Source organism: Loxodonta africana, chromosome 26 (genome assembly GCF_030014295.1).
Source record: "Loxodonta africana isolate mLoxAfr1 chromosome 26, mLoxAfr1.hap2, whole genome shotgun sequence".
NCBI lineage: Eukaryota > Metazoa > Chordata > Mammalia > Proboscidea > Elephantidae > Loxodonta > Loxodonta africana.
This window is the reverse complement of record NC_087367.1, coordinates 18,000,548-18,026,987: the sequence shown is the minus strand read 5'-3', so window position 1 is coordinate 18,026,987 and position 26,440 is coordinate 18,000,548. Positions and strand designations below refer to the sequence as shown.

General features: G+C 39.9%; 2 protein-coding genes across 6 annotated transcripts in view; one reads left to right on the top strand and one right to left on the bottom strand.

Moving 5' to 3' along the window:
* SLC3A1 (solute carrier family 3 member 1) overlaps positions 1–1,873 on the top strand; it is a 68,531-nt gene extending 66,658 nt beyond the window's left edge. For both annotated transcript variants that reach the window (XM_064277144.1, XM_064277145.1), the window contains one exon: positions 1,421–1,873. In XM_064277144.1, the coding sequence (XP_064133214.1) occupies positions 1,421–1,873 (453 nt within the window). The remainder of the gene's footprint in view (positions 1–1,420) is intronic.
* The window catches only part of PREPL (prolyl endopeptidase like), a 38,999-nt gene continuing 13,917 nt past the window's right edge, over positions 1,359–26,440 (bottom strand). For all 4 annotated transcript variants that reach the window (XM_023555333.2, XM_010595904.3, XM_010595905.3 and 1 more), the window contains 13 exons: positions 23,798–23,920; positions 22,398–22,464; positions 21,652–21,858; positions 20,548–20,683; positions 17,467–17,683; positions 16,681–16,866; positions 11,973–12,170; positions 8,735–8,910; positions 7,197–7,413; positions 4,497–4,646; positions 3,968–4,091; positions 3,083–3,156; positions 1,359–2,723 (listed from right to left, as the gene is read on the bottom strand). In XM_023555333.2, the coding sequence (XP_023411101.1) occupies positions 2,634–2,723; positions 3,083–3,156; positions 3,968–4,091; positions 4,497–4,646; positions 7,197–7,413; positions 8,735–8,910; positions 11,973–12,170; positions 16,681–16,866; positions 17,467–17,683; positions 20,548–20,683; positions 21,652–21,858; positions 22,398–22,464; positions 23,798–23,920 (1,965 nt within the window). In that variant the 3' untranslated portion in view covers positions 1,359–2,633. The remainder of the gene's footprint in view (positions 2,724–3,082; positions 3,157–3,967; positions 4,092–4,496; positions 4,647–7,196; positions 7,414–8,734; positions 8,911–11,972; positions 12,171–16,680; positions 16,867–17,466; positions 17,684–20,547; positions 20,684–21,651; positions 21,859–22,397; positions 22,465–23,797; positions 23,921–26,440) is intronic.

Sequence of the window (26,440 nt, the reverse complement as noted above, 5' to 3'; positions counted from 1 at the left end):
AGACAAAAATAAGAGCTAACACTGGGCACTTCTTATGTGAGCGGCACTCAAGTATGTACTTTACATGCATTATCTAAGGCTACAGAAAATATTAATAACAACTTTGACAAGTCATATACAGGTACCATAAATACTGCCGTAACTGATCAACACAGAATAAACATTCTTCCAGACATCCATTAGATACTCAATAAAGACCACACATTAGGCGCCCACCCACAATCACCCCCCCGCCCCCAGACACATGGCTGGCAAGAGTACAATGAAATGAACATCACCACTGGCTTGGCAACAGCTCTTCTGCAGAATAATGTGGCACTGTGTACCTGTCCATACTCTGACTTTTCTGTCTTTTTAAAAATTGTTTTTGTGATAATCTATTCAATAGAAATAATCCAAAATGTGTGTGTGGGGGGGGGTCACATTAAAAATACACAAAAATATTAGACATTTGCTGTTGAAATGGAAGGGAATTGTTAAGTATGGTATAAACATTTAGCAATATTATTGTTATTAAAATGACATTTATAGAGGGTACAGAACAGGGGAAATGCTTGCAAGTGTTAAGGGAGGAAAGAGAGAAAAATATAACACTAAATTATATTTTATAAAGCTGTAAAATAAACCCAAATCTCCTTTAATGGACATTACTTTTATGGCAAAAAAATCTGTAATTTCTTTTACTGTAGGCAGCTTTTTGCTTTGCATTCTTTTTTGCAACTTTTCTCCCTTCATTAGCTATGCAAGACATACATGGCTGAAGAAGTTACGTGATCTTTGCCAGCAGCAACCTACATATTATCCTACAGAGAACAGAAGCACGAACTCATCAGAAATTCTCAGAGTCCCTGGACACGTGGCTGCTTTTCAGCCAGGCATATGGCAGTATAAGATAGCACGAAGTGACTTCACTTAGGCAAGCTAAATATCCATCACCTCCGATATGGACATCTCGGGATTCCCCGTGGAGTCAGATTTGGTTCTGCAGCTGCTCTGGCTGAGGTGCAGCAGGGCGCCGCACACCGCAGTGGCTCCTGGACAAGCAGAAACCCCGATCTGCAACTTCCATCAGTATTGATCTAAATGATTCATATCTGTTTATGAACAGTTATAATTTGGTATTTATTTTAAGGGGCAAAATTTATGCACGGTTTTGGGGAAATAATTTATTAGATCCTAAATATATTTTTTAAAACATTCTTTGAATCAAACCCGTTAAACCCGTTGCCATCGATTCCGACTCACAGTGACCCTATAGGACTGAGTAGAACTGCCCCACAGAGTTTCCAAGGAATGTCTGGTGGATTTGAACTGGTGACCTTTTGGTTAGCAGCCATAGCACTTAACCACTATGCCACCGGGGTTTCCCCTTTGAATCAAACATCTATGTAAATAACTTTTTTTTTTTTTTTTCCAATAGGTCCAGAAGACTCAGTACAGGTCAGCTTTGAAGTTATATCAAACATTAGCTTCACTTCATGCCAACGAGCTGCTTCTCAGCAGGGGCTGGTTTTGCCATGTGGGGAGTGTGGGGGATGACAGCCAAGTCGTCGTGTACACGAGAGAGCTGGATGGCATCGACAGAGTCTTTACCATGGTTCTGAATTTTGGAGAATCAACATCCACGGTAAATCTAGCAGAAATGATTTCAGGACTTCCGGCTGCTGTGAGCGTAAGGTTAAGTACCAATTCAGCCTACAACGGCGGTACCGTTGAAACCAGTGCCATTGTGCTGGACAAGGGGGAAGGACTTATCCTTGAATACAAGACAGAGAATCCCCTTCACGGCCAAACGGCTCTCAGGGACAAGTGTTTTGTTTCCAGTCGGGCATGCTACTCCAGTGGATTACACATATTACACAGCCTGTGTTAGGCACCTCTGTGAACGAGAGGCCAAGACGGGGCACGCGTTTTCATGACGAGCATTCGCAGTAACTTCCCCGTACAGCTTGCTGCTGCTGGGTAACTGTTAGGAAGAATTGTCATGAATCTTAGCTATTTCTGTAGTGCGACTATGACCACTTTAGGAAAGGTTCTCAAATGTTGTTCAAGAATAATAAAATATTTAAAAGAAAATGATTGCTTGCAGAACTTGTAACTTCACCAAGATAGCATCAATAAGAGATGATCAGAACCACTTAGGAGCCCATATTATTTGAAAGATCTAATTGATTTTAATGTGAAGAATGTTATCTTTTTCCTTAAAATGCAGCCATAGAAACTAGAAGATGACCCACTGCTACTGTCTAAAAACATTCAGGGTAAAGAGGCGGGGTGCTGATTTGTGAACTGTTCAAGAAAACCTTATTAAAACAGACAACGCAAAGCTGTTCTGACTGGAGGAGGCACCCAGAGCCCTGTTGTCACCAGTCCCTCCCTTGCTCCCTATTTCATGCCCTTTGAAGGGGCACCATTTGATCTGAAAGCCGCTTTCCTAGGCTAAGGGGCCTATGCTTAATGGATCGAACTGTACGAAAAAGCGAGAAGTCGACTAAGCACAATTTGGATGGAGAAGCAAATTTTTAGAAAATTATTGAATAACTGAAAAAAAAATCTCACTTTTCCTAACCCAAGTGAAAGTAAGACTATGAAATATTTCAGTGTGTTTCCCATTCCCAGTTGAATGTGGCGCTTCAGATTTTTAAGTATTTCTTAAGATTCTCAAAAACGTTGGTGCTGTCAAGTCCAAGCTCTTCGTACAGGAATTTAATTTGGGCTGTAATCTAGAAGAAACACATTTAAAAATTAGATAGATGGCCTATGGGGTCAAACCCCAGTGTCTAAGTCTTTGTCTATCCATCTCCATTTAGCCCTCAGCCAGCCATTTATGGCCAGGGTACTTTTATTCAGGGCAGAGGCTCCCAACAGCTAATGTTCAATTCTTTTAAGAGAGCTCATTTATCAAGTACATGCCTTTTCTCTTGGTTGACTCGGTTTTCCTCCTTCGCTCCCCCCGGGTCTCAGACACAGGCCTGACAGTTAAGCAGCACTGCTGCCATAAACCCTGTTGCAACCCCTGAAATGTTAGGTACCACACATCTCTATTGGGGATCTGTCACCTGAAGGGGGCTTCATAACGTACCTTTCTGTGACAATCCTCAATCACATGATTGCCTCCAGGCTGAATGTCTAAAACAATATTGGGGACCTGATAACCTGTAACAGTTACATATAAAACAATCAGAAGGTCCCTGGTTCAAGACGGCCATACTCTACTAAAATAACAGTAAAAGAATAAAAGCATAAACCACAACCACCAAGAAAGGGGAGAGAGGACAAGCAGCAGAAGACACATTTCTGAAAAACGGAAAACAGGAGGATGACCAGTGACTGAGTGAACAGGAGAGAGGAGACTATAGCCCACAGAAAACTGTGGAGGAGGTTGAGACCTATGAGGCAGATGACTGGGCCTATGGAATGTCAGAGTCTTGGGACCTGGAGACACCAACTACAGCACAGTGGGTGGGAGTAAGACATGGACCTGAACACAAGACAGCTGTCTGAAAACTTGTACGTGGATCCCTTCCATCCCTGAGCCCAGAATGTCTTGGCATGCAGTTAAAAAGAGAGAATTCTTGTCCAGTGAAACTGAAAGAACTATCTGGAGAAAACTAAAGCAGCAGGTTTGAGGTACTGAGGCTCCAGTGGAAAAATCTTACACTGTTTTAAAGCTTTCCAAGAATAGTGGCTCAATGAACATTGTTCAATGAATGAATGTGAGATAGTACCATCTCCAAGTTTAATATTTATAATTTACTTTTTTCTAATTTGTGCTCTGCCTACCTGTCCTTTGAGGCAGTTGTAATTACTCTATATGCTGCAAGTGGGCAGTCAATACAGCGAAATCAACGATACGTCCTAACTCACGGGCCGATCATTTGGTTTGTAGCTAAACGATATCACTCTAAGCAGTGTGCTAAGGGTACCAGTTCATTAGCACGTTCCCTGCTTCTAGGCGGTCTCCTACCTTCGCCTTTGTCCTTAGCATGCTCTTTGATGGCTTCCTTGAGTTTCTCAGTATAGTTTACAATTCCTTTCAGAGGTACACGTTCATCGTTTTCATAAGCTGTGATGTGAATCGAAGGATAATGCTAAAGGAAAAGAGATGCACAGAGTTTACATTATTCCCTGTTGGTCCCTTTTCATCTTACAGATCATGGAAGGTAATTGCTGCCAATTTTTCCCCTAAGAGCTAGTTTTTCTCATTTGACATTCTTCAGAGATCCACAGCATCACAGTACCAGAATACTTGTTACTTAGAATAGTCTTTTTTCTTGAGCGCCCCTGACCTGATCTAATTTTGTAGCTAAGGCACAATAACTCTACTCCCCTGAGGTATTAAATGGAAAAACACAGAGTATGAGCCGAGATGCTGTTGAAAGAAGTTTGGGTATTACAGGTAGAAATATCCTAAAACCCAACTAATCCCTGCTTTAGCTCAAGTAAGTATCCTTCTGATGAACCTTCTGTGGATAGTATATCCTGTCTTTTACTACCTGAGGTTTAATATTTTGATAGGGGCAGTAACGTTTTATGTAATTCTTGTGTTTTTCATCAGATGAAGGGTTCCCCCATTCTTCTAATTCTTCCAAAGTCAGAGGAAGTGTAGTGTCCATCATGGTGTTGAGAACATCCAAGAAAGGTGCCTAAAAAAAGAGCCAAAGAAACTTAAACATTGACTAAGAAGGTGGTAAAATAAGTGTCAGAAAAACGTACTACTTCATGAATACACACGCCAACATGGGAGAAGAGAGCTCAGGGAGCCATGCTGATTCCCAGGAGCCGGACTAACTAACTACTCAGTCCTTAACCAGGGCCTGTGCTTCATAACTAGCTTTTATATGCTTAAGGAGCCCTGGGGGCACAGTGGTTAAAGTGCTTGGCTGCTAATCAAAAGGTTGGTGGTTGGATTCCGCCAGCTGCTCCACCGGTGGAAGGTGTGGCAGTCTTCTTCCTTAAAGACTGACAGCCTTGGAAACCCTAGAAGGCAGTTCTACTTCCCTCCTATAGGATTGCTATAAGTTGGAATCGACTCGATGGCGGTGGGTTTGGTTTTTTATGTGTTTAGAATCCTCAAATTACATTTATATGAGAAAGGGTTTATCTCCTAATTTCACAATTTTTTCAGATTGCTTTTCAGTCCTGTAATTTTTTTCTTATATAAAATGAATAAATCCTAATTGAAGAAAATCTAGAAAATATCCAAGTCAAAGAAAGAAAAAAACCACCCATTAGCCCGTGGGTGGTTGTTGGTGGGTGGTGTTGTTTTTCACTCACAGTGAACCCATGTGACAGAGCAGAACTGCCCAACAGGTTTCCGGGCTGTAATCTTTACGACAGCAGATCACTAGGTCTTTCTCCCACGGAGGAGCGGGGTGGGTTTGAATCACCAACCTTTTGGTTAGCAGCTGAGTGCTTAACACCTGTGCCACCAGGGCTTCTCCACTAGTCCATAAACGGTGTTAGATAAAATTTAATAAAATAGAGGCTGCTCTTTCACTTTGCCTTATATTCCTGTTAACATGCTTTTTGGTTCTCCCTCATGTTAATGTTAACCTAATGGATGTCTGCCATTGTTTGTTGTTTGGACTGGACTCTTTGATTTGGAAAGTCCCCAACCTAATGAGACAGAGCCCGACACTTGCTGACACAGCGTTAAATGTCAAAGACTACCCTTCCCAGCTTTCCCTGCAGTTTGGGAGGTGCCGCATGGAGTAGGTCTGCCAGTCAGAGACAAGTGCTCCCAACTCTGAATGGGAAGTTCTCGATTCAAAGAAAGTAGGGACCAGAGAATTTATTCTGGCAACAGTGCTGCAGCTATGGCTAGGCTCTAGAAGCGGCAGTGGCAGCGTGAGATGTCTTGTGCTCAGTGGTGGCACTTCACTCGGCCGGTTTTATGATGTAGTTTGCACATGTTTCTGGCTGTGCATCCTCTAAGCCTGGTTGTATACCTAGCCTTACCGAACTTTGTTTTGAGTTGCTACTGAGTCAACTCCGACACATGGCAACCCCACATGTGCAGTACAGAACTGCTCCACAGGGTTTTCAAGGCTTTGACCTTTCAGAAGCAGATCACCAGGCCTGTCTTCCAAGGTGCCTGTGGGTAGGTTTGAACTGCCAACCTTTTGGCTAGTAGTGCTTCACTGTTTGCACCACCCAATAAATCCCTTTTCTTCTTAAGTTAGCCAGAGCTGGTGTTCGGTGCGCGTAACTAGGAACTCCGACTGATACAGGAATCCATATTGCTGGCCATTTGGGCTGTCTCCTGTTCTTCACTACTACAAACAACCTGGAAGAAACATCCTTACAGATACATTTCTGATTACTCTCCTTTGGCGAAATTCTCCAAGTATGATTTCTAAAGGTCAAAGGTTAATTCCATTTTTTTCTACTGTAAATAATTCTGCCATTATTATTTTTATGCACAAGGGTTTTTTTTTTCTCTCCCTCCTTAGTATTTCTATTTCTTTGTAATAGATTTACAAGAGTAGGATTATTCAAAACTGTTTCCTTAATAAAGACTCACAGTGTATATCCCTCTCCCTCAAAATAAAAAAACCTGAAAATGATTTCCTCTGTCCTATCTCAGGCACTACCTCCCACAGCAGCTAACCAGGAAGCAGGAGAATGAATGGTGGAGGTGACATCAGCTGCTATAATCTAACTTCATAATCTCAGACAGTGTTTTTAAAAAAGGATATTTCAATTAAAGTTTAGGAAATTACCAACAAAGATCATTAAGAGTGGAGAACCTAAAAATAGAGCCCCAAATCCAGGCCCGAAGTGTTGATGGGCAGTAGACTGTCCAACTGACAAAGATCAGAGGGTTCTGTGCATCCCAGAGCCACAGTATGCTCGACCTGACTTCCTGGAACTGTGAGTCACATGTGCTTCGTCTCTCTTCCTACCAGTGCTAAGTGTTCTTACAAGTGAAAAGCGATCCATGGGGTTAGTCATTAATATCTTTCAGTGGAAATCTTTAAAAATTACTAAAGAAAAATGTCAGGAAAGAATAAGTGAAGGGTAAAGAATTGGATTATGTAACTTTAGAAGTTGCACTGGCATTACAGCTGGGTTTTTTAAAAGCTTTGTTACACCCCAAGCCAGGTTAAAACTGTAAGAGAACATTTTTTCTTAGAGCGGCCTTTGGCTTCAAGCCTTCCCCTATATAAACAGTAGATTCCAGATGTACTCACCTCCAAAGTCACAGCTCTCAGGAGCCCTGGCTTAGAGTTACACAAGGCTCCCGCTAGCACCCCTCCAGCACTGAAAGCAGCCAGGGCTGTTAGGCTTGGCTGAGAAAAGCCTTGGCCATGAAGCGTCTTAATGCAAGCCTCTATGTCTGCAAGGCCATTGAGCTTTTTAGTTAGACGGCCATCAGCGTGCCACTGGAGGCCTAACTCACCACCACCCCTGAAATGAAAGGGCAAAAAAGTTTTAGTGGGGAAAATACATACATTAATAATGTAGATCAGGGTCAAAAAATGACAGCCTATGGGCCAAATCCATCCAGACGCCTGTTTTTGTATGGTCCTTGAGCTGAGGATTGTTTTTACATTTTTATACTCATTGCCACTGAGTTGATTCCAACTCATAGCGACCCTATAGGACAGAGTAGAACTGCCCCATAGGGTCTCCAAAGAGTAGCTGGCGGATTCGAACTGAGGTTGGGAGAAGAAAAAAAAAAACCCTACCACAAATAAGTGATAGAGCCCATATGTGGCCTGAAAGCCTACAATGTTTACTTTCTAGCCCTTTACAGAAAAAGTGTGCCAATTCCTGATATATGTAGCTAACCAAAAATTGATTTAACAAATATGTTTTGAGTGCCTGCCTACTATTGCTCATTGTGCTAAGTCCTTAAAAATATAAATGAGCGAAATTCCACTGCCCTGGAAAAGATTATCATTTCGTAGGGAAAGAAAACCAAGAAAGAGTGACCAAGCAATGTGGTCACTGCTTGTACCATTTCTAACACTCTAAAAATGAGTATATTTCAGGTATTACAGAAGCAGAGGAAAGAACAGCCAACTGTCAAGCTGGGGGCGGGTACACGAGTCAGGATCATGAATGCCTAAGAGGGAGATGATACCTAAGCTGGGTCTGGAAGGGGGAATATGAGTTCCTTGAAGAGCAAGGAAAGGGAAGGCAACACGACGACGAAGACACAGCATGTATGTGTGAGGGCACAGGGGTGAAAGAGATGCCATCTGAAAAGGAGGTAGTGAGGCCGGAGGTGTAGGCTGTGTATGGCTGGAGGGAGGGACATGTCTGGGGAAGTGACGATAGATGCTACCACAGGGGTCAGCCAGGCCATAAGGAGGCTGAACGCTACACTAAGAAATTTGGGTCTTATCGTGAAGACAGGGAAGGTGGTGAAGGACTTTAAGCAGGAACATAAAATAAAATCTGTGTCGCGGAAACAGTTCAAACACCAAGGAAGTTAGACTAGAAAAAAGAAGACCAGCTTTAAGAGGCTATTTTAGAAAAACCTAAACTCAGGTAGAGTTAAATGGAAATAGTAATGTTACTAAGTAACCACAGAGGCTGAGGCATCTACTCTGAAATCCCAATAACCTTTGCTTTCTGGATTAACCAGTCAACCACCAGCACAGGTTCAGACGTACATAAACTCCACAATACAAATGAGAACGTAAGCTCTTGCTCCCCAGTCCACTGTCACCCTAGACATCTGTCGCAAAGCCTACCACTCCTGTACCAGGTGCTGACTCACCGGACATGGCAATATGCTAATATCCATCCATCGTCAACCAACACCCGCCTCTCAGGTCGGAAATTCATTTTCAAATCCATTCCATAAGCTCCATACACGTGTACCAGGAGGGGTTTCCTCTGCAAGTCCTCAGAATCCGTTTTGTGGAAAATGGTCATTGGCACTAATTTTCCATCCTGGAAATGAAGAATTACTACATATGTAAAGAAGAGTCTTTAAAGACAGTTTTACCCCAAATTTAAATACAATGAAGTGCACTTTTTTTCCTTCTCTCTCTTCTGAGTATTGATGTTGAACACAAACTTCATTTAAGACAAAAGAATTATGGTTGCTACAAATGTCACGGTCCTTGTTTTTAGCTGTTTTGCTGACCTACAGTACTAAAACCATACCAAATCTATTGCCATTGAGTCGATTCTGACTCATGGCGACCCTGCAGGGCAGGGCAGAACTGCTCCTTAGGGTTTCCCAAGCTGTAGTCTTTACAGAAGCAGACTACCACACCTTTCGCCTGTAGAGCGGCTAGTGGGTTTTGAACCACTGACCCTTTGTTTAACTGTCTAGCGCTTAACTACTGTGCCACCAGGGTTCTTTCTGACCTAGATCACTAACTAAAAAAGAATGGCAAGATTCTGGCTTGAAAACGTTTTATTAAACACAGCTTTTCATGACAGTAAAGTGATTTTAAAGAGTTCTTCACCACCTGTTATTACTATAAATTTTTTCTTTTAGAACAAGCAAAAATATTTTTCAAGTTCAGAAGCTCTAGCAAAGCATTCTTCCTATGCCTAGGGCTAGAAACTGTCAATTTTCATCTTTGAATATTTACAGATATACTGACTGACGAAGTCTTAGCTCACTGTCCGTCTGCTTTAGTCAGGATTTTCAACCCTTGGAACCTGAAACTTCTTACTGCCCTTGTAACATCCACCCACATCTTCTTCAAGTCCTGTTTAACAGTAGTTTCTAAAAGTCTCAAAGTGGTTTAAGTAAATTACTTCATTACACTTATTTTTAGGGTATGTAACTATTCCCCAATTCAGCTCCAACACATTAACCCCCAAATGATTGAAACCAGGTACCATCTGGACATACAAAACCCAGACACCTTGAACTATTCCTGATCTTCCTTTGATAGAAAAAGGATGGAGAAGCTGGTTCTACCCCTGCTTAAAGAAACGAAACAAACAGCACCAGCTGACATTTATTTTGGGGCATTAGTTTTATATAAGGAAAATAATATAACCAAGTCCGATTTTTTCCATTCTCATTTTGAAAACTTCACTTCTAAGCAATAAATGGAGACGATGGAGTGTCCTCAGATAAAGCAAGCTTCCTTTCATTATTCTTTATGATATGCAACTTGTCATGACAGCGTAACTTAATTTTCACTTCTCAGTGTAGATTCACTCAAAAAACTTGATGTAAATTAATTCTAGAAAATAATCTTAGACTTTTCATTTCCCTGTTTCCTCCCCAACTTCAATTATACAATCAGAGAAAAACTTACTGGTTGAGAACTGGTGAAATGGAAGCAGTAAAGATGGCTGCAAGCCCTGCGAGGAGCTGGAACCCTAAGTTCAGCGGCCATGCAAAAGGGCCCGTGGAAAGTCACAGCAGCTTCCACCTAGCAGTTCCCAGGTAGCGCAAACCGTTAATGCACTTGGCTGCCAACCAAAAGGTTGGAGGTTCAAGTCTGCCCAGAAGCATTTCAAAAGAAAAGCCTGGCAATCTACTTTTGAAAAATCAGCCACTGAAAACCCTATGAAGCAAAGTTCTACTCTGACCACATGAGGCTGCCGTGAGTCAAAGACAACTCAATGGCAACTGTTTTTTCTCTCCCTTCTTCCCTTAACAGCTTCTCTCCTTAAATCTCCAATAACTTGGCTTCATTATTCTTTCCATTTGGGGTACAATAATTATAACATTTTGATAAGGCTGATATAATCCCGTATTTGTGAAACAAAACCTAAAAATGTACGTGCTTGTTAACAAAAATAACCTGAACGGTGCTACACTAAATGGCTCACAATGATTATTTCTAGGGGTGCAGCAAATGAGACTGAAAAGTAGTATTTTAAACTTTATACATTTCTGCATTGGTTTATACATTTTTGCGCTGGTTCCAACAAGCATGTATTGCTTTCGTAATATTAAAATACTATTAATATTTGCTTAAAGATATTTAAAAAAAATCAATGAATTCAAAAAAAGAATTCGTAAGGGAAAAAAGGCACGTGGAAATTCACTGTCCGCGCACGTGACGGTATCTGAGAATATGCTTATTTCAAAAAATTCTTTAAATTCAAGGCCACGATATATATACACAATTCTGCATATTGAGTATACCTGGAATACAGACATCTGTTGTTATTCCTTCTCTGCTTCTTCCTACTTACCCCCCAAATCTTCCCTTTTTTACTGTATACTTTGGCCATACTGGACTTCTTTAGACTTCTAGAATGCACCATTTCCCTCAGTTCAGGGCCTCTGCACAAATGATATCCTCATGCCCCCTTTCTAACTTAACCCGTACTCATCCTGGAAGTCTTCCCTGAGACATGACTTCCTCAGTGAGGCCTTCCCTGACCTCTCCAGACTAGGTAAGGTCCCTCTGCTATACACTCCATCACTGCACTTAGCACCTCTTTCTTTTGCAGGACTCAGGACACTAGTAATTACACCTTCAACAGCGGTCATCTTCCCTGCTAGATTTACACTCCATGAGGGCAGGGCTTAGTTCACTTTAGACAACTGCTTGCCATCTTCACAATTTTTGTCCTAACTGCATATCATCTTTGACCATTTACTTAATTTTTCCTTTAACTTTTTACTCAAATATAAACAACATGTGAAATTAAGAGCTTGGTGTGCTACTTATACATTTTCTAATGCGTGCTAAAATAAGTACATATTAAAGTTTAAAAAAAAAAACCTAAAAAAAAAAAAATTAATGTGTTCCCTAAAGTCACTTTGGGGCCCTGGTGGCACAGTGGTTAAGTGACACGGCTGCTAACCAAAAGGCTGGCAGTTCAAATTCACCCGTCGCTCCTTGGAAACCCTACAGGGCAGTTCTACTCTGTCCTCTAGGGTCACTATGGGTCAGAATCGACTTGATGGCAACAGGTTTTAAAGGCATTGGGGTCTTACTGTGGTATATGAAATACACTGGAAAATACCTGGCAAACAATGTGTTTTCGGCAAATTTGTATTACATGTGGAGATTACAAAAACTTACCTTACTTTTGGCTTCTAGACGTAAAACACGACTAGTCTTGGTGATTGGGTCTTCGTGCCCAGTTTCCTCAAAAAGTTTGCCCTCTGCAAACTTATATGTGTAATATTTTGGGGGACGTATTGGAGAGCAAAGCTGAAAGGGGCAGTTCTTTGGGTCAGAATTTGTATCTATTATGAATCCACAGGCCCAGGGAGGGAGCTAAAGAGAGAAAACAGTTATTTTTACTCTTTATCTAGACTCTGAGTATCATTCATTACTTTCCTAAGTCTGCTCCAGACAAGACGATGTGGACAGTAAGTTTACTTTTATCCAAATAACACAATGTCTCAGTTAAGGATTACTTCATCACAATAAAATATATCTGAAGTAAAAAACAAACAAAAACTCCACATTAATGACCAATAAAATAAAGAAAAATTAAAGGAAAAGTTTATAACGATTGTAGGTTTATATGAAATCTCCTTTAACAAAAAAGTTTGAGGTACACCAAGGTCACACGATAACTAAGAGCCCAAGAGACAGATAGGGCCACATGAACCAGAGACCTACATCATCCTGAGACCAGAAGAACTAGTTGGTGCCCGGCCACAACCAATGACTGCCCTGACAGGGAGCACAACAGAGAACCCCTGAGGGAGCAGGAGATCAGTGGGATGCAGACCCCAAATTCTCACAAAAAGACCATACTTAATGGTCTGACTGAGACTAGAGGAATCCCGGCGGTCATGGTCCCCAAACCTTCTGTTGGGCCAGGACAGGAACCATTCCATCAAATATGAAAGGGAGTGGACAGTGGGTAAGAGAGAGATGCTGATGTAGAGTGAGCTATTTGTATCAAGTGGACACTTGAGTCTGTGTTGGCATCTCCTGTCTGGAGGGGGGATGGGAGGATAGAGAGAGTTGGAAGCTGGCAAAATTGTCATGAGAGACTGGAAGGGCTGACTCATTAGGGGGAGAGCAAGTGGGAGTACGGAGTAAGGTGTATATAAACTTATATGTGACAGTTTGACTTGATTTGTAAACTTTCACTTGAAGCTCAATAAAAGTTAATAAAAAAAAAAAAGTTTGAGGTACAAACTTGGGCAATGTAGTAGCAAAACAGTTTAAGAATAAGCACAAATCAAATGGTAATTATGGAACCCAGAGACATCTCAAAGACCTCTGTTCTCATGGACCATGAAATCCCCCACGTGCTTTTTTCATAACTGACCCACAGGCCGTTCCTGATGCCGGGACAGCCACAGTGATGACTGTTATTATTCCAGGACTATGGACCCGCTCAGCAGCCTAAAGCATTCATAGTCTGCTTCTAACTTTAGCTCCCAGGCTAACCATTGTGCAGAACAAAACCCTTCCCGGCACATCCACCCTGAAAGACGCACAGCTATTACGCTTAAGATTCTTAACTTTAAGGAAAAGAATCAAAATTTATTCTCTTTGAGCAGCAGGGTCCAGCTTCAAGCCTTCCACTAACATCCCTCTTACACCTTTTAAAGAACTCTGGTAAGCAGGCTGACAGAGTGCTAGAAATGGTACTGAGGATTAGGACATTAAAAGAAAATTGCTTTCCTTTTCCTGAGTAATTGTAGGAACAGCAAATTCCTTAGAAAATCAGAGGTCTTGGTACAGCAATGTCGCTATGGGCACTATTCAAAAAGGGTAGCTAGGGGATGTGTGTGTCAGGAGTGCATCGTTTTACCTACAGAAACTACAGCCAAAGACCTTATGTTCACAGCAAATTTCTTCTAAGTAATCTAAGGAATCTGTTTTCCCGTAACACTGATAAAGACACATTTTTGCGAAGTCTCTCTAAAAGAGTTCCTAATTTATTCTCCTCAGGTTGGGGATTATTTTAAGGGATAACTTGTCTATATACACACAAGCCATAACTGGAGAGAAACAAGTGGGCAATTGGGACCTTGGTGGGAAAAAAGTGAGAAACCTGGCTATGAGCTGCGTAACCAGGCCTTGGAGTGAGGGCGCTAAGTTCCTCAACCCACACAGGCACACAGTGTTCTGCCCTTTGGTGAGGCTTTCAGACAGCTTCTATGTGACCTATGTGGTAAGTTGTCTTAGCATGAGACCACGTAGTTCCAATAAATCAGCGAGGTTTTTGGGTGTATTTCTAAAACTCATGGGATTGAGGTTAAAGTTTCAATCCCAACAAAGAGTGTTCCAGGGCTATGGACTTTTTCCAAGTTTGTCCGGCTGATGCAAGAATAAGCTGATGTAGGAATAAGCATTAACTATCTTAAGGGTACCTAAAGATACACCTCCTACTGAGATAAGCCTGCAGTACCATCTGTGAATAATCATGGCCAACATCTGCGAATCCTAAGTTGGCCAGGTGACGTACCAGCCAGAAAAAGGGCTGAGCGTTAGCACTCTACTACCAACTACAGTCACGTCTTAATGATTCCGACATTATGTGTTGAAAGAAAACTGACTCAGGCATATGGACTCCTCCTCCAAATGAAACTGATGTTGGCGTGAATCGAAACATTTTCCAACTTCTTTAGACGTTAAATATCATAACTCTTTTTGTTGGGGAAAAAGATCACTCCCGGGAAATACTGATGACATGATGACCATGAACAGGAGGCAAGTATACGAAGGGTCTTACATTCCTATTACTGAGACTGAGTTTAAAAAGTTCTGCTAGTCCAGTACACAGAAACACGCTGTAACCCACTCATGGCCTGGCTAATGTCCTGTGTGTGTGGCATGTTAATCAGGGTGATCCCGTTCATGAGAGACAGGGCTTGATCTATACGTCTCTTTAAGTAGCACCTGGTACATAATACTTAACTCGTTTTGATGAAGACCCAGAATGCTATGTAGCACAAGGTGTAATGACCCCTACAAGCTGGGAAGGGGCAGGGAATGAAGGGACAGAGGATATGGGATAAATTTAAAGACATGCTTGTTCTAGCGGAAGTTAAAACCACGGAAGAAGAGGCATATCTTAAAAGTAGAAATACTTACAAAAAAATTAAAGATCATTTTTACTTAGAAGTCAAATATTGTTAAACTCTACAGACATCCCTAATCCTCACTGACAGAGAACTTTGTTGTCATAAATACATTGCTAAAAACTACATATTCTCTCCCATCCTTACTGATACAGGTTGCAATAAGAACAGACGTCTGAATTTGGCATCAATTAGCAAGTGGAAAGAAACGGTTTGAACCCAGGAGATGAAAGCAATGAGGAAATCCCTAAAGTTAATCACTATCTTCATTTTACGACCTTTAGGACACCTATATCGTCTTCTTAGAGATGACACATTACATCTGATAATTGATTTTATGGAATAGCTGGAGATTTTTAGTGGTTTTTATTTATACTGCTATAACCAATCTCAAAACTAATCTCTCTCCTTGCTTCAGTCTACCCTAACGTGGCTGCCCATAGTGTCATAAAGTATACAGCTCAACTCCTCAAATCACGCCCCTGGCTCAAAAAAAAGGGCCCCTTTCTTCATAATCTATGCATAAATTCCTCACAAAGAACTTCGAATCATAGCTTCATCCCCCAGAAATTCGTTTTGCTTCAATAAAACGAAATTATTAGCAGTTTCCCAAACATCTTCCGAACTTCTCCAGCTTAGAGCTGTTTTGTGGACTTTTTCATTCTAGAATTCCATCCCTCTCCCCGCCTGTCAAAATCCTAACTATCCTCTTTGGTAGAAATCTCAAATTCTACTTACTCCATGAAAACTTCCCCAAGTCCTCTTGCTCTCCCTTGAGCCCCACAACACATTTTCTGGTTTTGATATCACATACTTACACCCACCTGATACGTAATCTCTGCATACTAGTCTCATCTCCCATGCTGTACCGTACCCTTCTCAAGGCCAGATATTTTGTCCTGCCATCTCGCCCCCGCCCCCGAAACGTCCAACACAGCACATATAGAAGGAGTTCAATGAACATCCCCTGAATTCACTGGACTGCATTTTAGCGGCAGTTGTGACCATCCTGGAGCCAGGGAGGTCTAAGCGGTCTTTGCTGCTTGCTGGTCAACTGGCTCAATAACTCTTTCCACTAGCAAGCAAAGCAGAAGCAGATCCTCTTCCTTTCAGTGCCTCCTACTTTAACTCACATGCTAATGTTGCTTTAAAACTGTGCACTCACGTTGCCATCTCCTATTTCAGCAGAATCTTTCTTGGCCACAGTGAGTCAGCCTGCAGGGGAGGCGTGCCACCACCACCCACCCCTCTGTACCCTGTGGACACCACTGCATCCCCCTCGGATAAGGAAACTGGCAAAGACAAGGTGATGCACACACAAGCATACAGTGGCAGAAACAGTGGGCACAAACTGTCCCTACTGGGTTTGTGGGATGGGGGAGCAGCAGCCAGTGGCAGACACTAGGTGCCAGGTTGACTTGAGTTACCGAAAGTTGTTGTGGTATTAGATACACAGTTACATACGTAGACAGAAAACTCTAACAGCCCTTGACTCTACCTCTGAAGTCCATGTTACAAGACAGTATTTTAAGTAAAACTGCATTAAAAGCAAGGTTCCCCGAGCCCTTCTAAAATAAACCTCCTTAATCTGATACAGACCCAGATGCTCAATTCTATTTAAGTTAAGTTCCTTTTAAGAAAAAGTACACCGCTATGATTCAAAGTTTAATACTGTGTTAAGATAAACTGCGGATGTATTTGCATTAACAGTATTGCCTTTTGAAAATTAAACATACCTTTAGAGACCGAACTGAATCATCAGCCAGACCAATGACATTGACATAAAGTAGATTGCTGTACTTCAGGAACAAAACACAGTGATCCTTAAACATGTCCAAGTCTATGACTTTGGTATTTTTCTTCATTGTGAAAAATAAATCCCAATTCATAATGGCAGGACTATCAGCTGCTGTTCTCATTAGCTGTTAGAAGAAAGTTAGAAGAGGTAACAAAACACGAAGCTTAGAGAATCCAGAGACTAAACTACTCAAACCCAGCCCACAAATGCCCCTCTTCACTGTTACATGAACAGCTGAAGGAACTAACCCTGCATTGGGGTAAGTGTGACCAGCTCCACGCAAAAGAGCTCAAGCTAACCTGCTGGATGGGAAGAAAGTGGAGTCCCATGCCTCGCTGACAGCCAACCAACGAACATATACGACTACCAGCTGACTGCAGATGTGTTACTGAGTCTAGCTGACAAAAGTGGAAATGCTCAGCTGAGAAGAGTCCAAACTGCCAACTCACAAAATCGTAAGTTTGTAAATTTGTTTTTCTAAGCCACTAAGGTTGGCTTCAATAACGGATATAATCACTTACTCACCTTTTCAGGCATGATTAAAATACATAGAGGCCTTGCCTCTACAGGAAGAGAAACGGGATTGATTATTCACAGGGAAGTAGCATCAATTTCTACACTTTCCCAGAAGCCTACAAAACGGCTCTCAGAACAAACGGTGTTGACAGAAGTGTGACATTCTCAACAGCCCACATGGGAGGGAACAAGGAGAATCCAGGATTACCTTGAACTCTGTAGGCTCACCAACGTTAGTGAGAATGTATAGTTCATCCTCTCTGTGTTCAATGTAGTAAAGGACACCAGCAATTCGCTTCTGGATAAGGACTGGTGGGTCCCAAGGGCTCAGGCCATCTATCAACCACACTTCAGAAGTGGTCTTGTTTATAATATTTATGGTGAGGAAACGACTGTCTTTTGTGAGGTAAAGGAAAACAAAATAGCTATATAAAAAGAGACAGAAAATGAAACATGAAAATCCAGTAAATTTCAAATGCATGCTACCTTGTTAATAACTGTATCTCAGAGGTGATCAGTATACATGTTAATTTATAATGCAGGCAGAAAATGAACACAGTCTCTTGGTGAATATTGCTTATAAATTAAGATGCTGGATATTGTTTTTTTCATTTTCCCCTCAAAAACATTCAAAATAATTTTTTCTCTAACATTTTATTATGAATATTTTCAAACATATGGAAAAGCTGAAAAGATAGTAAAGCCAAGGCCAGAGCCGTCAAATCGATTCTGACTTAAGTGAACGCCAATATACCCACCACGTAAATTCTATTGCTGGTAACATTTTGCTTTATTTCCTTTATCACATATCTATGCACCCATCAACCCATTCTCCATTTTCAAATGGGGGTGTTTTAAGTCTTTAAAGTCCTTTTCAGCTCTGAGGCTTTATGAAATGAAGGGTTAGTTTTTTCTGTTTTGGGTATCAACTTCATCGTCATAGATACGGGTTTTAATTTCATTTTTCTTCTTGGAAAATTTATTCATACATTGTCCAAACTATACCATTAAACAAGAGCCCTGGTGGTGCAGCAATTAAGCACTTGGCTGATAACCTAAAGGGTGGTGGTGTGAACCCGCCAGCTGTTCCACCAGAGGAGGATGTGGCAGTCTGCTTCCATAAAGATTTACAGCCTTGGAGATCCTAAGGGGCCGTTCTACTCTGTCCTATAGGGTCACTATGAGTTGGGATCAACTCAATGCCAGTGGGTTTTGGACACTGTTATATGGCTTCTGAGGTGATAGGACCTTAGTGTTAAGGCAAAATCTGTTTTCTATAAATCATCTGGAAAAGTGTATCTGGGTTAAGAGTCAAGGGCTTTTAACAGACAAATTTACCGCCATTTCCTCCCAAGCATAGTCAAGTTGTACTGGAGATTACAGGGAATTAGAGACAAGAACTAGCCGTAAGGAGGAATTACTAAAGTGCTAGAGAAAGCAAATTTTAAAGACCAATGGACATCTTGGCTCAAAGCAACTTAAAAATTAGGGAATCTACATGAAATGAGTAGAAAATTTTGTGCTGACACTGTAATGTTGTAGTTACAACTGACACGATATTTACTATTGCTGTATAGCATCTGTCAAATTTTTTTTTTTTTTTTGGTGAAAACATACCCAGAAAAACCTACCCCTGTTCCATATAGTTTCTAGACATAATGGCCAGTGACACTGGTCATATTCTTCACATTGTGTCGACATTCTTATTTCTGCTCTAGTTGTCTCACTTCCATCTAAACTCTCTGCCCCAGCCTTCTCACCTACGCTTTAAAATAGCTGCTGACCTTTTCATCTTATATAGATGCTTTTTTTTTTCTTTTAAGTAAGGTAATACTCAAGGGCAATCTTTACTCTTTGGGCTAAACTGTTACTTAGTTTAAAGGTGACTTCAGGAAACAGTTTCAACTCAAGGTCTGAAGAGTAACTCTGGGCCATAATCTCAGGGACTCCTCCATACTCAATAGCTCAAGGCTGGACTCCTCAAGAACTTGAAGTTCTGTTCCACGTTTTTCTCGCTTTTACTCAGGATTATGCTCCTGATCAAAGCGTTCCGCAGTGGTAGCCGGGCACCATCTAGTTCTTCTATTCTCAAGGTGGAGGAGGCAAACTCTGTTAAATGTTTAAATAACAACTCAGCATTTGCAATCTAATGACGTATGTGAATGCAACCAGACTCCGATTTTGAACACAAACAACGATAAAACAATGGTTATGGTCATTTTAACCTTTTTATACCTGGTTCCTGCCAAAATCAACATTTTAAGTCGACTAAGACCAGCACTTTAAAGATTTTGATACTTACCCCATCTAAGGTTACTGTATTTTTTCACAAATAACACGTCCATATAAATAACGCGCCCACACACATAACGTCCCGCACAGCTCACTTATGAAGATGGGCAGGGGGAGGTGCGTGGTTGGAAAAAAGAACTTGTAAAACATGTGTTACTTGTATAACAATACCGTAGCCAGGCCACAGAAAGAATCCAGCATAGCAGAACAGAGAGGGAGGGAGAGTGATTCTATTTAAAGAGAAATCTTCTTTTCCTCATATGACATCTGAGGCACTGTCTATGGTAAACTGTTATGCAAAGGCTTTTTAGAAACACAGGACACATTTAAGTAGTGGAAAGGAAATAATCGTCAGGTAACTTGGCCTCTATTCTTAGCTCTGCTACTAAATGACTATGTAACCTCAGGTAAGTCACTTAAATCCAAGCCTCAGCGTCTTCATTTATAAACCAGGTCAGCACTGTCCAAAAGAAGTATCATGTGAGTCATGTGTAATTTTTAAATTTTCTAGGAGGCACGTTAAAAAAATTAAAAAGAAATATATTTTATTTAATCCAATATACCTATAAAAACTTAAACCTGTAATCAATATAAAAATCATTCACAATGAGATATTTTATATCCCTTTTTTGGTACTAAGTCCTCAAATTCTGGTGTGTAGTTTACATTTACAGCACATCTTTGATCAGACTAACCACAATTCAAGGGCTCAACAGGCACGTGTGACTTAGGGGACCTTGCTTTGGGCAGTGCGGAATAAAATAATCTGTGATTTCTTCAAATTTTCACTGAAATAAATTTTTCAGAGCCAAAGATTAACAGTCAGGGCATGCTGGATGTTATAAAGGTTGTATTTTCAAAAGGTAGCTTTATATTTACAGAAAAAAATAATTTAAGATCAAATCAGAGCACAAAAAGCAAGTGTACAGTTCAAAAGTTACTGAGATATAGAATGTATACTCTGGATTAAAAAGATTAAAGCACATTATTCCAGTACCTTGGGTCTTTTTCTGTGTAAAAACGTTCATTGCGCTTGTTATCACCAAAAGTGGCTCGATACACATCATGACAGCGGAGGTTCCTCTGGAAGGTGTAGAACAAAACATCTTCCTCTTCTTCATCCTTTACCCATTCTAAAAGACAGTGACTGAAGAATTACACACAGCCACCTTCTCACAGTTTAAAAAAAAAAAAAAAAGACACCACATACCCTATTTTCAAGTGCCAAAGAGAAGTGCAAATTTATCTCTGGAAATTTAATATAAGATAGGTTCAACTGTATCTAATCTGTGTTATGCATAAGCCAGAGAATTTTCCAGAGAATAAAATAATATTTCATTGATTCCAAGTTTTCAAGTAGTTAACAGCCTCAGGGTAATCAAGTTTCCAAAAAGAGCTGTATATTCAATATTTAGGAAAGACTTTGGCAAAGTCACATCTGCTTTCCGGATATGAATTCTTTTTAAACCTACAGCCTCTAACTTTAAGTCTGAAAGAAATAACAGATATTTCTTTTCATGCCTAAATCTTTTCTGTGTGCCTTCAGGCCACAGGACATCTGAAGCTGCTTTCATGATGGTGCTTTCTTGATCTCACCAGAAGTTTTCACAGTTACACCATGACTGCCACCTGGCTGACAGTGACTGTAAGACATCATTATATAACATCCACCCTGATTTCAGAGGTTAAAATGCACAAAATGTATCAATTAGGCAGGGTATAATGTCGATTTATTGCAAAAGTATTTGGTTAAATGATGGGGAAAAGGTTATGATGTAATTTATATGCAAACATTTACTCTAAGTAATAAAATTTGCAAAGAATTACTGATCTAGCAAGATACCGTACGCTGTGCAGATCATGATCCTTTTAAAAACATGGACGTTATTTTACAATTAATCCATCCATTCCTATCCATAGTTAAAGAAGGCACGGTCTTCTGAATCAGAGGCTCACAGGGAGATGTGGAATCCAGAGGTAAGTGGATCAGGCACATGCCTTCTTATTCGCTCACACGACAACTAAAAAGGTTTCAAAAGTGGGTGCAATCCTCCTACCATTGCCTTTTCAACACTGAAGACTATTTTGGTTAGTGGCTTACCAAAACTGGACACATTTGGGAAAGAAGCTTCCATCACAGGCTGATCGCTCAGCTTCACGACTATACAGGTAGATGCTTCAGAATCCTCGGTTCTTATCTTGGCGGCCACATATTTTTCATCTGGAGCTACTCTGATACTGTCAATGAAGGGCTGGTCTAATTTAAGTTGCTCCATATTGAATAAAACTTCGTAATTATCATTGTCTGCTACATAGAGAAAAGTATAAAAGAGATAACTCACAAGATGCCCTTTAAATATTTACCAATTGTGTTTCATTGTTTTAAATTAGCATTCCTCTTCAGCAGCTGGAGTTGTACATGAACTAGCATTAGTTATTTAATACTGTCCCGTGCCAATATTCCGTATGACTCTGTGCATCAACTTACGCGGTATTATTTGATACTATTGTAGTCCAGTATTTTTAGACCATACAGAACCTAGAAAGTAAGAGAATATAAATAACCTTGAATGATGTATGTAAAGTGCTTGGCATAGTACCTGAGACACAGCAGAGGCTCCAAAATGCTGGTTCTTACCTCTATTCTCCCTACTGAAGCTAGTAAATGTAGCCATTAACTATACCTTAAGCAAGGCTAGATATTAAAAATTAGTCATTAAAAAAAGAAAATTTAGAAATAATCTTAAAAAAATATTTTTTATACCTAAGGAATTAATGTCATACTTCTTATGAAAAATGCAGAATCTGAAAAATCAGAGCATGTTAAAAGGAAAAACTGTGGTATACCTTCTTCATCTTTTGAACGAACCAAGCAGCAACCTTCTTGATAGTAAACGAAACCACCATGTTTAACCTGATAATGAAAAGAGACAAATGACTTATTTAATAATTGATTTAACAGAATTTAATTTGAATATAACTTTTTAATGGTCTGACTATTCAGTATGAAGGAGAAATGAAACCTCTTATAAAAAGCAGACTGGCTGAAGTATGTGAATGAACACATGTGAAAAACAAAATGAACCACCTTTTACAACATAATGGTTAAGACACAGTTTTCATAGGTTCACATCACTGGAGGAATCTAATACATAAATGCAAGAGGGAATTAAGAAAAGGCATAACGAATCCATGTCATGACTGCACAAACCACGTTAGCTACATACTGGGAACATCTGGTGTCTCTATAATAGACTACAGCTCAGGAACTACTGATTTGACTCAACAGAGTTCAAGTGGCATCTTTAAAATAATCCAAAATGATTCAGAACGAATATTAGCAATCTAAGAACAGTGCTCTAGCCTAACACCTACACATTAAACGCAATTCATTGATATGATTTTACATGGCCTAATACTCATTTGTTATCTGCCAGTTAGTAGCCCAGGAGCCCTGGTGGCGCAGTGGTTAAAAAGCACCTGGCTGCTAACCAAAAAGTTCAAACTCACCAGCCACTCCAGAGGAGAAAGGTGTGGCAGTCTGCTTCTGTAAAGACTGACAGACAGCCTTGGAAACCCTATAACGTAGCTCTACTCTGATCTATAGGGTCGCTATGAGTCAGAATTGACTCGACGGCAGTGGATATGATTTTTGGCAGTTAGTGGCACAATTTAAATCTGGAATTCCTGGTTCTTATTAACCCACTGTTACTTCTGTTCTATGTATGCAACTTTCGTTTATAATCTGTGGTTCTATTTTCCAATCTTACTGAAAATTTTCAACATGTATGTTTAATCTATGTTTCAACTGAATATTTAAGACTGTGGCAACCATAAAATAGTTAAATAATTGGCTTTCATAGTATTACTACTTAAAATCAATCTTCTTTTATAAAAATGTGCAGACAGCAAATGAATTCTTTTCAGATAATAAAGAAATATGAATTAGTGCCACATGAATTTCTTAGAATTACTTAAGATTTTTTACAAAATCAGAACCCGTTGCTTCCAAAACCCGGCATTAATGTATTACACTGGGGCATTCATCCTAGTTTTGATCTTTACAATTTATTTTAAGGACTATACTTTCTCTTTGCTCTAAGTTTCTCAGCATATTTTTTAGGCCAAAAGCAGTACAAGTTTGATGTGGGCTTAGCTCTGCAAATCCCAAGGGATTTCATTTGCATCTTGACTGGTAAAAAAACTGGCAGTATCTGATTTTTCACAAAGCGACATGAAATATGTACCTCGGCATTGACGATTTCGTATTCTTCTTGTGGCTGTGTTTCTAATTTTGTTCTCACTTTTTCAAATGTATCCATGTTTCCTGAAGGGGATTTTTCGTTTTCTTGTTTAATAGGCGGAAGATCCTGGAAAAAGTTTTATTGGTGTAATCAAAATATTTCAAACTAGGGAAAAAAACCTTTGCTTCTTAAAAATGATTTTTTCCTTTTCGTGTAAGTACTACAATATTGGGTCTATACTTAAGGTCTATACTTAAAATAGTAAGTGCCTCACTGATCTCAAAGTTCTTTCCTAAGCTCATCGATAAAACAACCTCTTTTCAATTTAAAAATGTAAACAAAGAAAATAGGGTGGATACTTAATGGCTGTACTGTAATTTTAGATGGATTACGTTCTTAAGATGGCCAAGTACTAAGCAGCTCTTTGGAATGTTCAGAAATACAGCAGGAAAGGTTTAGACAAAACCAAGCAGAAAAAGAAATCCTATTAACTTTGCATATTTAATAGTCAGGGGTGACAGGCAGAGAAAGAGAAAAAAACAGCCTACTGCGTTTTTACAAGTACTGCAATACTTTCTAAAAAGAGGGAGATGTCAAAGTCAGAGAAAGACACTATCTTTACCGATAAATATTCACTATTATTTGATTCACAGCAAGAATTATAAGAACTTTGCCCTAATTTACATCCTCATTAACCATAACTTTGTTCTCTTGGGATAAGTAGCCCCCAAAACAGAACAATTTATTAGCTCAAAAGGTAAATGAATGCCTTACAAAAGAACTTCCTGTTCAGCTTCTTTAAGGAAAAAATAATGTATTCACCTTATGAAAGTAAGAAAAGACAAAAATAAGGGAAAATTAATGAACATGATTGAACTATGGATGGAAGCTAAATAAGCATTCACTTGTCTTACTGAAAGTATCTAATAAGCTACGAGTTTAGTCATCTTCAGTGAGAATAAGAACACCGTATCAATCATTAAAATTTAGATAAGGCAAAACCTCAATTGTCAAATTAAGAAAAAGTGTTCAATACTTCAACATCCTACTGGTGTGCCTTGTTCAAGCAAAAGAATTCTACACAGCATTTTCAGAGTCAGCTCTCTGCCAAAGGTGACAACTGTACAGGGATTTGTGCCAAAGAGAGCACTAGGCCTTTGGTGAGGACCTCCAACAGCTGGTGACGATTTACTGCACAGACAAGTGTGCCCATGACACTCTACCGATGCCACAGAAGTAAGCTATAAATATAGTCTATCTCACAAAGAGTTTACAATCTAAAATTAAACACAGCAAGAATAAAATAGAAAACCACCATCACGGATTAAGTGAAAAAGCAATCATTTTCACAAAGCGTTTTCTTTCAGACTGTGATGCTTCATGATTTGGCTCAGATTCAAATTAGGTGCAATGGCTGTTCTGGTAGTCTCAAATATTCAGCCTCCATTTCAATCATATAATTAATTTTTTTAGCAATTATTTGAAGTTCAGGCTCCAGCTCCAAATACTGGTGGCTCGTGTTTATTTTTCACTCATTTTTTAGTATTTCTATAAACCAAAGGGTTGATCTTAAAGCAGTGAGCCAAAATATCTATATCAGTAATGCCCTAGCATTACCCAAAAGAAACATGAAATTACAAACCAGAGGATCACTGGAAATCTATCACGAAACTATTACAGAGCAATTAAAAAAAACCAAACCAGTTGCCCATCAAGTTGATTCCAACCCATGGCGACCCCATGTGTGTTACAGCAGAACTGTGCTCCACAGAGTTTTCAATGGCTGACTTTTTGGAAAGCCTTTCTTCCAAGGGCTGACATTAACCACCAATCTTTCAGTAAAGCTGTCTGCACCACGCAAGGATTCCAACAAAGCAATAGGAGCTGCCTTTTCATTTCCAGGTGTAGGCCTGCCTGTTTGGTAAGATCCATAAAACTTCTGAAGTAAAGATAGCTATGAAAGTACCTCTCTCTGCCATCCTGTAGCTCATGGCACTTTCTAGGTTAGAGAATGAGCAATACTTGTCCTCTTAGTTAAATTTACTTTACAGTCTTAACTTTTTTCTGTCATAAATCCAAATAAATTGAGTTTATTTGAAACAAGATAATCCTGAAAGCAATACGATGCAAGTAGCTTTAAGATTTAAGAGCTTTAAAAATAATTCCTCGAAAGGAATTACTCTCAGGGAAACAGATTTCATCTAATATTAATAAAGTACTCCAAGTTTTTTTTTTTTTTTGTCTCAACAACACCCACTGAGTGTCTTAAGCTTTCACTTCAGTCCCTGCTAGTATTATCAGTAGGTTACAAAGCTAAAACCTACCCATTTTAGCCAAGTATCTTAATACTTTAATAGTCTACTTGTTTCAAAGGCCTATGCTACCTAATTGAGCTGTGGTGAGGAAGGCTTTAACTTTACCCTAAATTTTAAGAAGGTTACACACACAGTATCACTCCATTAGTGGAAAAACTGATCACACCTGGCTACCTTTCAGGCAATCCGTCAAAAACTCATTTTGAGAATGAAAGCTGTCATAAAATAGGAGAAGGACAGAATATATAAACTTTATTAAGGCAAAAAAGTTGAACCCTAAAAACAGAAAAATGGTGACGTAGAAAGGCCCTGGACAAATGTATGTCACGAC